Genomic DNA, 15,265 nt, shown 5'->3' on the forward strand with positions numbered 1-15,265 from the left:
CAGGTTCAAATTCTACATGTAATATCTCATTTGAAAGGTATTGCAGGTAAGTACTTTAGGAACTTTGAATAATCGCAATAGCATATATACTTTTTACATAAAACACATATAGCTATTTAAAAAGTGGACACAGTGCAATTTTCACAGTTCCTGGGGGAGGTAAGTTCTTGTTAGTTTTTGCAGGTAAGTAAACCACCTACGGGGTTCAAATTGGGGTCCAAGGTAGCCCACCGTTGGGGGTTCAGAGCAACCCCAAAGTCACCACTCCAGCAGCTCAGGGCCGGTCAGGTGCAGAGTTCAAAGTGGTGCCCAAAACACATAGGCTTCAATGGAGAAGGGGGTGCCCCGGTTCCAGTCTGCCAGCAGGTAAGTACCCGCGTCTTCGGAGGGCAGACCAGGGGGGTTTTGTAGGGCACCGGGGAGGACACAAGTCCACACAGAAAGTACACCCTCAGCAGCGCAGGGGCGGCCGGGTGCAGTGTGCAAACAAGCGTCGGGTTTGTAATAGGAATCAATGGGAGACCAAGGGGTCTCTTCAGCGGTGCAGGCAGGCAAGGGGGGGGGCTCCTCGGGGTAGCCACCACCTGGGCAAGGGAGAGGGCCTCCTGGGGGTCACTCCTGCACTGGAGTTCCGATCCTTCAGGTCCTGGGGGCTGCAGGTGCAGGGTCTTTTCCAGGCGTCGGGATCTGGGAGTCAGACAGTCGCGGTCAGGGGGAGCCTCGGGATTCCCTCTGCAGGCGTCGCTGTGGGGGCTCAGGGGGGACAACTTTGGTTACTCACAGTCTTGGAGTCACCTGGGGGTCCTCCCTGTAGCGTTGTTTCTTCACCAGTCGAGTCGGGGTCGCCGGGTGCAGTGTTGCAAGTCTCCCGCATCTGGCGGGAATTGCAGGGGTCTTTAAAGTTGCTCCTTTGGAAACAAAGTTGCAGTCTTTGTTGAACAGGGCCGCTGTTCTCGGGAGTTTCTTGGTCCTTTTAGAGCAGGGCAGTCCTCTGAGGATTCAGAGGTCGCTGTTCCTGGGGAAAGCGTCGCTGGAGCAGTTTTCTTCCGAAGGGGGGGAGACAGGCCGGTAGAGCTGGGGCCAAAGCAGTTGATGTCTCCGTCTTTTCTGCAGGGTTTTTCAGCTCAGCAGTCCTCTTCTTCTTTAGGTTGCAGGAATCTAGTTTCCTAGGTTCTGGGGAGCCCTTAAATACTAAATTTAAGGGCGTGTTTAGGTCTGGGGGGTTAGTAGCCAATGGCTACTAGACCTGAGGGTGGGTACACCCTCTTTGTGCCTCCTCCCAAGAGGAGGGGGGTCACATTCCTATCCCTATTGGGGGAATCCTCCATCTGCAAGATGGAGGATTTCTAAAAGTTAGTCACCTCAGCTCAGGACACCTTAGGGGCTGTCCTGACTGGCCAGTGACTCCTCCTTGTTGTTCTCATTATTTCCTCCGGCCTTGCTGCCAAAAGTGGGGCCGTGGCCGGAGGGGGCGGGCAACTCCACTAGCTGGAGTGCCCTGTGGTGCTGGAACAAAGGGGGTGAGCCTTTGAGGCTCACCGCCAGGTGTTACAGCTCCTGCCTGGGGGAGGTGATAGCATCTCCACCCAGTGCAGGCTTTGTTACTAGCCACAGAGTGACAAAGGCACTCTCCCCATGTGGCCAGCAACATGTCTCGAGTGTGGCAGGCTGCTAAAACCAGTCAGCCTACACGGGTAGTTGGTTAAGGTTTCAGGGGGCACCTCTAAGGTGCCCTCTGGGGTGTACTTTACAATAAAATGTACACTGGCATCAGTGTGCATTTATTGTGCTGAGAAGTTTGATACCAAACTTCCCAGTTTTCAGTGTAGCCATTATGGTGCTGTGGAGTCCGTGTTTGACAGACTCCCAGACCATATACTCTTATGGCTACCCTGCACTTACAATGTCTAAGGTTTTGTTTAGACACTGTAGGGGCACAGTGCTCACGCACTGGTGCCCTCACCTATGGTATAGTGCACCCTGCCTTAGGGCTGTAAGGCCTGCTAGAGGGGTGACTTATCTATACTGCATAGGCAGTGTGAGGTTGGCATGGCACCCTGAGGGGAGTGCCATGTCGACTTACTCGTTTTGTCCTCACCAGCACGCACAAGCTGGCAAGCAGTGTGTCTGTGCTGAGTGAGGGGTCCCCAGGGTGGCATAAGATATGCTGCAGCCCTTAGAGACCTTCCCTGGCATCCGGGCCCTTGGTACTAGGGGTACCAGTTACAAGGGACTTACCTGGATGCCAGGGTGTGCCAATTGTGAAAACAAAAGTACAGGTTAGGGAAAGAACACTGGTGCTGGGGCCTGGTTAGCAGGCCTCAGCACACTTTCAATTCAAAACATAGCATCAGCAAAGGCAATAAGTCAGGGGGTAACCATGCCAAGGACGCATTTCCTTACACAAATCCCCCCCCCCCCCCCCCCGCCCCCCAAAAAAAGAGGATGAGACTAACCTTTCCCAAGAGAGTCTTCATTTTCTAAGTGGAAGAACCTGGAAAGGCCATCTGCATTGGCATGGGCAGTCCCAGGTCTGTGTTCCACTATAAAGTCCATTCCCTGTAGGGAGATGGACCACCTCAACAGTTTTGGATTTTCACCTTTCATTTGCATCAGCCATCTGAGAGGTCTGTGGTCAGTTTGAACTACAAAGTGAGTACCAAAGAGGTTTGGTCTCAGCTTCTTCAGGGACCAAACCACAGCCAAGGCCTCCCTCTCAATGGCACTGCAACGCTGCTCCCTGAGGAGTAACCTCCTACTAATGAAAGCAACAGGCTGGTCAAGGCCATCATCATTTGTTTGGGACAAAACTGCCCCTATCCCATGTTCAGAGGCATCTGTCTGCACAATGAACTGCTTGGAGTAATCTGGAGCTTTTAGAACTGGTGCTGTGCACATTGCTTGTTTCAGGGTGTCAAAGGCCTGTTGGCATTCTACAGTCCAGTTTACCTTCTTGGGAATTTTCTTGGAGGTGAGTTCTGTGAGGGCTGTCACTATGGATCCATATACCTTCACAAACCTCCTATAATACCCAGTCAAGCCAAGGAATGCCCTGACTTGAGTCTGGGTTTTTGGAGCTGCCCAGTCCAGAATAGTCTGGATCTTAGGCTGGAGTGGCTGAACTTGGCCTCCACCTACAAGGTGTCCCAAGTAAACCACAGTTTCCTGCCCTATCTGGCATTTGGATGCCTTGATAGAGAGGCCTGCTGATTGCAGAGCCTTCAAAACCTTCTTCAGGTGGACCAGGTGATCCTGCCAGCTGGAGCTAAAGACAGCAATATCATCAAGATAAGCTGCACTAAAGGACTCCAAACCAGCAAGGACTTGATTCACCAACCTTTGGAAGGTGGCAGGGGCATTCTTTAAACCAAAGGGCATAACAGTGAACTGATAATGCCCGTCAGGTGTGGAGAATGCTGTCTTTTCTTTTGCTCCAGGTGCCATTTTGATTTGCCAGTACCCTACTGTTAAGTCAAAGGTACTCAAGAATTTGGCAGCACCTAATTTATCAATTAGTTCATCAGCCCTAGGAATGGGATGGGCATCTGTCTTGGTGACAGAATTAAGTCCTCTGTAGTCCACACAAAACCTCATCTCTCTCTTTCCATCTTTGGTGTGAGGTTTGGGGACTAAGACCACTGGGCTAGCCCAGGGGCTGTCAGAGTGCTCAATGACTCCCAATTCCAGCATCTTGTGGACTTCCACCTTGATGCTTTCCTTAACTTGGTCAGACTGTCTGAAAATGTTGCTTTTGACAGGCATGCTGTTTCCTGTGTCCACATCATGGGTACACAGGTGTGTCTGACCAGGGGTTAGGGAAAAGAGCTCAGCAAACTGTTGCAGGACCCTCCTGCAGTCAGCTTGCTGTTGGTCAGAGAGGGTGTCTGAATAGATCACTCCATCTACTGAACCATCTTTAGGGTTTGATGAGAGGAGATCAGGGAGAGGTTCACTCTCAGCTTCCTAATCCTCATCTGTTACCATCAACAGATTCACATCAGCCCTGTCGTGGAAGAGCTTAAGGCGGTTCACATGGATCACCCTCTTGGGGCTCCTGCTTGTGCCCAGGTCCACCAGGTAGGTGATCTGACTCTTCTTCTCTAGCACTTTGTAAGGGCCACTCCATCTGTCCTGGAGTGCCCTGGGAGCCACAGGCTCCAGAACCCAGACTTTCTGCCCTGGTTGAAATTCAACCAGTGCAGCCTTTTGGTCATACCAAAACTTCTGGAGCTGTTGGCTGGCCTCAAGGTTTTTACTTGCCTTTTCCATGTACTCTGCCATCCTTGAGCGAAGGCCAAGTACATAGTCCACTATGTCTTGTTTAGGCTCATGAAGATGTCTCTCCCAGTCTTCTTTCACAAGAGCTAGTGGTCCCCTTACAGGGTGGCCAGACAGAAGTTCAAAGGGTGAGAACCCTACTCCCTTCTGAGGCACCTCTCTGTAAGCGAAAAGCAGACATGGCAAGAGGACATCCCATCTCCTTTTGAGTTTTTCTGGGAGCCCCATGATCATGCCTTTTAATGTCTTGTTGAATCTCTCAACAAGGCCATTAGTTTGTGGATGATAGGGTGTAGTGAATTTATAAGTCACTCCACACTCATTCCACATGTGTTTCAGGTATGCTGACATGAAGTTGGTACCTCTGTCAGACACCACCTCCTTAGGGAAACCCACTCTGGTAAAGATACCAATGAGGGCCTTGGCTACTGCAGGGGCAGTAGTCGACCTAAGGGGAATAGCTTCAGGATACCTAGTAGCATGATCCACTACTACTAGTATGTACATATTTCCTGAGGCTGTGGGAGGTTCAAGTGGACCCACTATGTCCACACCCACTCTTTCAAAGGGGACCCCCACCACTGGAAGTGGAATGAGGGGGGCCTTTGGATGTCCACCTGTTTTACCACTGGCTTGACAGGTGGTACAGGAGACACAAAACTCCTTAACTTTCTGGGACATGTTGGGCCAGTAGAAGTGGTTGACTAGTCTCTCCCACGTCTTGGTTTGTCCCAAATGCCCAGCAAGGGGAATATCATGGGCTAAGGTCAGTATGAACTCTCTGAATGCCTAATGCACTACCACTCTCCTAGTGGCACCAGGTTTGGGATCTCTTGCCTCAGTGTACAGGAGCCCATCTTCCCAATAGACCCTATGTGTTCCAGTTTTCTTGCCATTGGACTCTTCAGCAGCTTGCTACCTAAGGCCTTCAAGAGAGGGACCGGTTTCTTGCCCCTTACACAACTGCTCCTTTGAGGGTCCCCCTGGGCCTAAGAGCTCAACCTGATAAGGTTCTAACTCCATAGGCTCAGTTCCCTCAGAGGGCAGAACTTCTTCCTGAGAAGAGAGGTTCTCTTTTTGTTGTTGTTTTGCAGCTGTTTTCCCAGTTGTCTTTCCTTTCCTCTTGGTAGGCTGGGCCCTTTTTCCAGACTCCAGCTCTACTTTTTCACCCTGAGCCTTGCACTGTGCCCTTGTCTTGACACACACCAGTTCAGGGATACCCAGCATGGCTGCATGGGTTTTCAGTTCTACCTCGGCCCATGCTGAGGACTCCAGGTCATTTCCAAGCAAACAGTCTACTGGGATATTTGAGGAGACCACCACCTGTTTCAGGCCATTGACCCCTCCTCACTCTAAAGTTACCATAGCCATGGGATGTACTTTAGTTTGATTGTCAGCATTGGTGACTGGATAAGTTTGTCCAGCCAGGTATTGACCAGGGGAAACCAGTTTCTCTGTCACCATGGTGACACTTGCACCTGTATCCCTCAGGCCTTCTACACTTGTCCCATTAATTAAGAGCTGCTGCCTGTATTTTTGCATATTAGGAGGCCAGGCAGCCAGTGTGGCTAAATCCACCCCACCCTCAGAGACTAATGTAGCTTCAGTGTGACACCTGATTTGCTCTGGGCACACTGTTGATCCCACTTGGAGACTAGCCATTCCAGTGTTAGCTGGAGTGGAGTTAGAAGTGGTACTTTTCTTGGGACAGGCCTTGTCTCCAGTTTGGTGTCCAGGCTGATTACAGCTACGACACCAGGCCTTTTTGGGATCAAAGTTTTTACCCTTGTACCCAAAATTGTTTTGTGAAGAGGCTCTGGGCCCACTCTCCTGTGCAGGTTTTTGGGGGCCTGAAGAAGACTCTTTACTATTTTTGTTTTTGGATGTCTCAACACCCTTCCCCTGGGGAGGCTTTGTGACCCCTTTCTTTTGGTCACCCCCTGTGGAAGTCTTGGTCACCCTAGTCTTGACCCAATGGTCCGCCTTCTTTCCCAATTCTTGGGGAGAAATTGGTCCTAGGTCTACCAGATGCTGATGCAGTTTATCATTTGAACAATTACTTAATAGGTGTTCTTTCACAAATAAATTGTACAGCCCATCAAAATTATTAACAGCACTGCCTTGAATCCAACCATCCAGTGTTTTTACTGAGTAGTCCACAAAATCAACCCAGGTCTGGCTCGAGGTTTTTTGAGCCCCCCTGAATCTAATTCTATACTCCTCAGTGGAGAATCCAAAGCCCTCAATCAGGGTTCCCTTCATGAGGTCATAAGATTCTGTATCTTTTCCAGAGAGTGTGAGGAGTCTATCCCTACACTTTCCAGTGAACATTTCCCAAAGGAGAGCACCCCAGTGAGATCTGTTTACTTTTCTGGTTACACAAGCCCTCTCAAAAGCTGTGAACCATTTGGTGATGTCATCACCATCTTCATATTTAGTTACAATCCCTTTAGGGATTTTCAACATGTCAGGAGAATCTCTGACCCTAGTTATGTTGCTGCCACCATTGATGGGACCTAGGCCCATCTCTTGTCTTTCCCTTTCTATGGCTAGGATCTGTCTTTCCAAAGCCAATCTTTTGGCCATCCTGGCTAACTGGATGTCCTCTTCACTGGAGTTATCCTCAGTGATTTCAGATTTGCTGGTCCCTCCTGTGAGGGAAACAGCATCTCTAGTATATTTGGAGACAGGGCTTGAGTGGCCCTGTTCTCCCTAAGTAGGACTGGAGGGGGGGAATTCTCCTCCAAGTCACTATCTTCATCCTCTGTGTTGCCATCCTCAGAGGGGTTGGCTTTTTCAAACTCTGCCAAAAGCTCGTGGAGCTGTAGTTTGGAAGGTCTGGAGCCCATTGTAATTTTCTTTATTTTGCAGAGTGACCTTAGCTCCCTCATCTTAAGATGGAGGTAAGGTGTGAGGTTGAGTTCCTCCACATTCATCTCTGCACTAGACATTATGCTTCTAAAAGTTGGAATACTTTTTAAGAATCTAAAACTAGTTCTAGGTTCTAATTCAATCTTTCACAAAACGTTTAAACTCTAAAAGGAATGGTAAACAGGGACTAACACAAGGCCCTAGCAGGACTTTTAAGAATTTAGAAAAATAGCTCAAATTGCAAAAATCAATTTCTAATGACAATTTTTGGAATTTGTCGTGTGATCTGGTATTGGCTGAGTAGTCCAGCAAATGCAAAGTCTTGTACCCCACCGCTGATCCACCAATGTAGGAAGTTGGCTCTGTACGCACTATTTCAAAGTAAGGAATAGTATGCACAGAGTCCAAGGGTTCCCCTTAGAGGTAAGATAGTGGCAAAAAGAGATAATACTAATGCTCTATTTTGTGGTAGTGTGGTCGAGCAGTAGGCTTATCAAAGGAGTAGTGTTAGGCATTTGTTGTACATACACACAGGCAATAAATGAGGAACACACACTCTGAGACAATTCCAGGCCTTATATTTTTTTTTGTTATAGAAAAATATATTTTCTTAGTTTATTTTAAGAACCACAGGTTCAAATTCTACATGTAATATCTCATTTGAAAGGTATTGCAGGTAAGTACTTTAGGAACTTTGAATAATCGCAATAGGATATATACTTTTTACATAAAACACATATAGCTATTTAAAAAGTGGACACTGTGCAATTTTCACAGTTCCTGGGGGAGGTAAGTTAATGTTAGTTTTTGCAGGTAAGTAAACCACCTACGGGGTTCAAATTGGGGTCAAAGGTAGCCCACCGTTGGGGGTTCAGAGCAACCCCAAAGTCACCACACCAGCAGCTCAGGGCCGGTCAGGTGCAGAGTTCAAAGTGGTGCCCAAAACACATAGGCTTCAATGGAGAAGGGGTTGCCCTGGTTCCAGTCTGCCAGCAGGTAAGTACCCGCGTCTTCGGAGGGCAGACCAGGGGGGTTTTGTAGGGCAACGGGGGGGACACAAGTTCACACAGAAAGTACACCCTCAGCAGCGCGGGGGCGGCCGGCTGCAGTGTGCAAACAAGTGTCGGGTTTGTAATAGGAATCAATGGGAGACCAAGGGGTCTCTTCAGCAGTGCAGGCAGGCAAGGGGGGGGGGGGCCTCGGGGTAGCCACCACCTGGGCAAGGGAGAGGGCCTCCTGGGGGGTCACTCCTGCACTGGAGTTCCGATCCTTCAGGTCCTGGGGGCTGCGGGTGCAGGTCTTTTCCAGGCGTCGGGATCTGGGAGTCAGACAGTCGCGGTCAGGTGGAGCCTCGGGATTCCCTCTGCAGGCGTCGCTGTGGGGGCTCAGGGGGGACAACTTTGGTTACTCACAGTCTTGGAGTCACCTGGGGGTCCTCCCTGTAGCGTTGTTTCTTCACCAGTCGAGTCGGGGTCGCTGGGTGCAGTGTTGCAAGTCTCACGCTTCTAGTGGGAATTGCAAGGGTCTTTAAAGTTGCTCCTCTGGAAACAAAGTTGCAGTCTTTGTTGAACAGGACCGCTGTTCTCGGGAGTTTCTTGGTCCTTTTAGAGCAGGGCAGTCCTCTGAGGATTCAGAGGTCGCTGGTCCTGGGGAAAGCGGCGCTGGAGCAGTTTTCTTCCGAAGGGGGGAGACAGGCCGGTAGGGCTGGGGCCAAAGCAGTTGATGTCTCCGTCTTCTCTGCAGGGTTTTTCAGCTCAGCAGTCCTCTTCTTCTTTAGGTTGCAGGAATCTAGTTTCCTAGGTTCTGGGGAGCCCCTAAATACTAAATTTAAGGGCGTGTTTAGGTCTGGGGGGTTAGTAGCCAATGGCTACTAGCCCTGAGGGTGGGTACACCCTCTTTGTGCCTCCTCCCAAGGGGAGGGGGGTCACATTCCTATCCCTATTGGGGGAATCCTCCATCTGCAAGATGGAGGATTTCTAAAAGTTAGTCACGTCAGCTCAGGACACCTTAGGGGCTGTCCTGACTGGCCAGTGACTCCTCCTTGTTATTCTCATTATTTCCTCCGGCCTTGCCGCCAAAAGTGGGGCTGTGGCCGGAGGGGGCGGGCAACTCCCCTAGCTGGAGTGTCCTGTGGTGCTGGAACAAAGGGGGTGAGCCTTTGAGGCTCACCGGCAGGTGTTACAGCTCCTGCCTGGGGGAGGTGATAGCATCTCCACCCAGTGCAGGCTTTGTTACTAGCCACAGAGTGACAAAGGCACTCTCCCCATGTGGGCAGCAACATGTCTCGAGTGTGGCAGACTGCTAAAACCAGTCAGCCTACACGGGTAGTTGGTTAAGGTTTCAGGGGGCACCTCTAAGGTGCCCTCTGGGGTGTATTTTACAATAAAATGTACACTGGCATCAGTGTGCATTTATTATGCTGAGAAGTTTGATACCAAACTTCCCAGTTTTCAGTGTAGCCATTATGGTGCTGTGGAGTCCGTGTTTGACAGACTCCCAGACCATATACTCTTATGGCTACCCTGCACTTACAATGTCTAAGGTTTTGCTTAGACACTGTAGGTGCACAGTGCTCATGCACTGGTGCCCTCACCTATGGTATAGTGCACCCTGCCTTAGGGCTGTAAGGCCTGCTAGAGGGGTGACTTATCTATACTGCATAGGCAGTGTGAGGTTGGCATGGCACCCTGAGGGGAGTGCCATGTCGACTTACTCGTTTTGTCCTCATCAGCACACACAAGCTGGCAAGCAGTGTGTCTGTGCTGAGTGAGGGGTCCCCAGGGTGGCATAAGATATGCTGCAGCCCTTAGAGACCTTCCCTGGCATCCGGGCCCTTGGTACTAGGGGTACCAGTTACAAGGGACTTACCTGGATGCCAGGGTGTGCCAATTGTGAAAACAAAAGTACAGGTTAGGGAAAGAACACTGGTGCTGGGGCCTTGTTAGCAGGCCTCAGCACACTTTCAATTCAAAACATAGCATCAGCAAAGGCAAAAAGTCAGGGGGTAACCATGCCAAGGAGGCATTTCCTTACAGTGACTCTGAAGAATGTGCCTCTTATCAAGAATGAAATCAATTGATGATTGGAGAACAGTCTACGATTGTAGTAGAATAGATACAGAAAAGTCGAAATTAGGATTTATTTGTATAAAAGTTTAGGAAGTGATTGGTAAGCCAAGACTGTAGTTTACCTTGAGGTAGGACCAATAAGGAGTTGTTTTGAGAGGGCACCTTCAAATACAACTGAGTATTGTCTGCATAATTGTTAGAAATGGGGTCTGTAGTTGGCAGTGGTTTACACCCTGTCCAAGTAGGGACCCTCACTCTAGTCCAGGTAAGGGAGTTGCCCAGCAAAGATAATCCCTGCTCAACCCCTTGGCAACTCGGCAGAAGAGCCCAGGCAGTGGCAGATAGTCTTTGATATCCCTGAGACTTCTTAACAGGAGGCAAGCTCAGTTCAAGCCATTGGAGATCCTTGGATCCTTGGAAAACACTATGTGCAAAATAAAGTCCAGTCCCTTCACTCTCAGGACAGAAGCATCAGGCCAGCACAAAAAAACAAATGGCAGATTGGCAGTTCCTAGTATGGCATCCAGCTCCTCTTCCTGGCATAATGTCCTCAGTCCAGAAGTGTTTTAACTTTGTAGTGTCAAAGGTCCAGTACTTACACTCATTTCTGCCTTTTGAAGTTGGCAAACTTCAAAGAGAAGTCTTTTTAGTGCACAAGACTCTGCCTTTTCCTGCCCTGGCCCCAGGCACTCTAGGGGGTTGGAGACTGGATTGTATAAGGGCAAGCACAGCCAGATTCAGGTGCACATATCACCTCCTCCCACCACTCTAGCTCAGAAAGATACATTAGTCTGGTGAGAGGCCATCAGGACACACCTCCGCTCCCTTTGTGTGACTTTCGAGAATGTCAGGATGACAGTTAGGGTTTTTGTGAATTCAGACTATACTCTACAGACAGAGGCACAGAATGGTTAAGCACAAATGCTCACTTTCTAAAAGTGGCATTTTCAGACTTGCAATTCAATTATCAATTTCACCAAGAAGTGTAGTTTTAAATTGTGAATTCAGAGACCTCAAACCCCACATTTGTCTGCTCCCAATGGGAAATTGCACTTAAGATATTTCAAGGCAATACACATGTTACGCTTATGGAAGAGATTGGCCTAGCAATACTGAAAAATGAATTTAGCAGTATTTTACTACCAGTGCATTTCCTACCTTTTAAATACACTGCACTCTGCCCATGGGTCTGCCTTCGGCCTACCTTAGGGGTGCTTTACATGTAGTAAAAGGGGAGGTTTGGGCCTGGCAAGTCGGTGCACTTGCCAGTTCGAAATTACAGTTCAAAACTGCAGGCACACACTGCAGTGGCGGGTCTGAGACCTGTTTACAGGACTACTCGTGTGGGTGGCAAAATCAGTGCTGCAGGCACACTGGTGGCATTTGATACATAGTCACTGGGCGCACAAAGTGCACTTCACTAGTAATTTCCTAGTAAATCAAATATGCCAAATCATGGATAAAACATTCACCAATACAATTTACAGAGGAAACACTTGCAGTTTATCACTGGTTAGCAGTGGTAAAGTGCTCAGAGTCCTATAACCAGCAAAACCGAAATATAGAACACAGTCAAAACAGGAAGTCAGAAGCAAAAAAGACAGGGGAACTCGAGCCTACCGATGCCAGGTATAACAGTAATAATAGCAAGATAAGCTGGTTTCTTTTATGACCTCACCCAGGAGTTTCAGATAAAGATTAAATAGAGCAAGGGACTATGACCCATCCTTGTGTAATGCCTTGAGAAACATCTACTGTGTTGGACATCAAACTACCAAATTTGATCAGGTTTCACAAGTTTGCTAGTGGCAACGTGAACCAATCCAGAATGTCGCCTTCAGTGCCGCTGCTGTCTTTTAGCTTATAAATGAATGTATCCTAATTAACCATAACAAACTCTGCCCAGATCAAGTAAGGTCAGCAGGCAAGAATAAAAATTGTCGAGTATATGAAGAGCATCATTTGTGATTTGCAGAATAGCATTTTTTGTGCTGCAGCCGGCTCTGAAGCCAGAGTGCAAGTCATCAAGAAAATTATTTCTGTGGACAAACTACTTGAGTTGACTCTTTGCACAGCTTTCCAGGATCGTTCAGAAGTTGTTACTCTCATCAGTAGTGTTCTTTTTGTTGTTTTAGGAGAGACATTTGTCTAGTCTTGAGACCACCTGGAAAACGCTTCTAGAGCTATAGAAAGGTTTATAAGATTACAGTACATTTCTTTGGCTACTTTGTCCGTAAGAATAGCTGCGAAGCAGTTTGTGGAACTGAGTTTGCAGATTGGACATACAGCTGAGAGAACTGCTTTTCTTATGTTGGGCTTTACAAGATGTTCCACCTTCTACCCATACGATTTGTTTGAAATCCCATTATGGCTACTGGTAAACTTGAGTTGTATTTGTCCAAATCAGTTTTGGCTGTTAGACTAAAGACTACTCGTGTAATGTATTCCTTAAATAATTGTTTACATTGCCCATGGGAAACGGATGTTTGGACTAGTGTAGCATTCTAATGAAAGACTGTTAAATTGTTTTTCTGATATTTATAACTTTTTATTAGCCTCTCAACTGGGGCGTCATTTGAATTTCTGTCTTGGGCATGAATTGTTGTTGACAAATAGTGATCTAGAGATGCTTATTGCCTCCACACTAGGGACATAAATGAACCAAAAATTGGTTATTGAAAAAAATGTTAGAGACCTTCTTTAAAATTCAAACCCATCTTATATTTTCTGCTTAAAGTGGTAAGTCCCTTCCTTTTTCGACCCAACTGTACTCTAACCATGGTTAATTTGTATAACTGTCTTAGAATGCACTCATTAACTCTTCCATGTCCTCACGTTTCTAAAACAGCCCAAATAACTTGCTTATACTTTGAATCAAATGTTTGTCTCATACTACAAAGATAGTTTAAATACAGTAATCTACAAGGAAAGGGACTACTTGGTTCTATTCGATTTCGGAAAACTGTCTTGCAGGTAACTAATACTGCTCGGTACCCTGAATTGTCTTAACGTGAAAGTGTGAAAATTCACACATAGTGAGGATGGTGCCAGTTTTCCCCATTTCCTGTTTTATTTATAAGTTAGGAATAGTTGATTCATTCAGTTAAAAATCATACAGAACTACGGTCTTTTATTTGGAATCTGTTCATGATTACAGGTAAGTAACCGTTCCTTTTTCGCTAGAATGTGATATAATTGTGAATGACTTAATTCTTGATCACTTACATTTTGTAGTGTTATGCTTATCTTGTTTAGGACTTGAAGATACGTCATAAACTTTATTATAGCGTTTTTCTTTCATTAAAATTGTATAGTACTGTTTGAAGCTGTATGTTCTCAACTAGTACGTCTAAATAGTGAACTGGTTTGTTTTTACAGGTGAAATTATTGCAGTTTGTGGGAGTACTCATGCACTGGGAAATTGGAATCCTCAGAAAGCAGTCACACTTCTTCCTGATGCAAATGATAGGTGTGTAGCTAGAGAATTCCTGTTTTTCTTCAGAGTACTGCTGGATTATAATGCAAAATGCATATCTTTAAAGTGCTGCTTTGATAAAAACAAAATGCATAGTAACTTATTTTGTACTGTACCTCCTAACTTTCTTCTGTGTAGACAACCTGTTATTCAATTTCGGGCAGTTTTGCGATTTCTAAAACCTTGACATACGAATGCAGTGTAAGGTAAAGGGGAGTTTTTTTAGTAAGGGGCAGACTAGTGTTGGAACTGAGGTTAAAGTAATAGTTACTAGAATGTAGAAGATTTAAAATAAAAAATAAAATAAAAAAAAGAAATTGGTTTGCATTGTAGATTCCCATTAACATCTGGACAGCCCAGGTGAACCAAGTATGATTAGTCTCTCTGGGAAGTGGCATGGAGATAGAGCACCTTAACTAATAAACACATCAACCCATTTATTTGTTACCACAGTAGAGCAAAATTAACTCACCTTCTCATTTTTGTAATACTGAAGTACTTTTTCAGATTGAGCATAGCAGCGCACAGGCGCTGCTTTTCCAACTTGTTGGTATGTATCAGGGCATGCCCATTACTATCATTCTTTCATGGGCTCGCCTTTCAAAAATCCTTTCATTTTTTTGGTAAATGTTTTACGTTTGTCCCTCCTTAGGGTAGTTTGTTGCCTCCTTGGCTATTGCCCAGGTTATATGACTAATTGCACTTTTGTCAATATGTTTGACTGCAAGCAAACTTATTTTAACTTTTGTGCCTCTTCACGCTGATGCTTATGGCGGCCGTCGGCTCACTTATGTGAAACTGTATCACTTTCATTGTTTTATTAGTTGTTTACTGATCATGTCTTTGTGTGTTGTACTTATTTCTCTGTTATGCCCGTTCTTCCTCTCACAAAAGCCTCTGTTTTAGAGGCACGGGTTGATCAGCCTGTGTTTTGGGTACATTCAGTTCTGAGCAGCTCTTGTTTTTGTTTTTCACTGTGGTGGTACTACGGTATTACTTCGAAACGGTGCACAAACCAAAATCCTTCCAACTATCAGGAATGAAGGGCTGAGCCAGCCCCTTGTTTCAGTCACTCTCAGAAATGTCTCTGAAGGGGAAAAGAGCTTTAACAAAAACCATCCCTATCAGTCCTTCCAGTGACATTTGCGCTGCTTGCAAGCAGCCCGTAAATATTGTCTTTCGTGTGAGCTTGATAGACTAGTTGCTAGTTCTGATCTGCCTAATTCATATTCCTCGCAGCAGGCACATTAACCTTCTGTGCTACCTTATAATCAGTCCAAGCTTCCACTAGAGAAATGTAAGCTCTCTATAGAAATAACATTAGTTACCAGAGTTATTTTAACATTTGGAGATTGAATGCAGTCTGTGACCTGCCTGCAACACGCTCTTTGCATCAGCCGCATTCACCCGCTGCACTGCCTTAGAATAATTCCAAGTTTCAGTTTACAGCGCTGCATTTAGTTTGACCAAAAGAGACACTTGGGAAAGTCATAATAAACCCAAAACAAAAGCGCAACACAAACAATGGAAAAATAGCTTATTTGCAAATTCAAATGAGCCTGCTTTAGTATTA

At 46.6% G+C, this 15,265-nt stretch overlaps 1 protein-coding gene across 5 annotated transcripts in view; it reads left to right on the forward strand.

Annotated features, from left to right (window-relative positions):
* Positions 1–15,265, forward strand: part of GPCPD1 (glycerophosphocholine phosphodiesterase 1) — a 741,593-nt gene that overhangs the window by 86,307 nt on the left and 640,021 nt on the right. For all 5 annotated transcript variants that reach the window (XM_069234162.1, XM_069234166.1, XM_069234163.1 and 2 more), the window contains exon 3: positions 13,596–13,686. In XM_069234162.1, coding sequence (XP_069090263.1) covers positions 13,596–13,686 — 91 coding nt within the window. The remainder of the gene's footprint in view (positions 1–13,595; positions 13,687–15,265) is intronic.

Source organism: Pleurodeles waltl, chromosome 5 (genome assembly GCF_031143425.1).
Source record: "Pleurodeles waltl isolate 20211129_DDA chromosome 5, aPleWal1.hap1.20221129, whole genome shotgun sequence".
Classification (NCBI taxonomy): Eukaryota; Metazoa; Chordata; class Amphibia; order Caudata; family Salamandridae; genus Pleurodeles; species Pleurodeles waltl.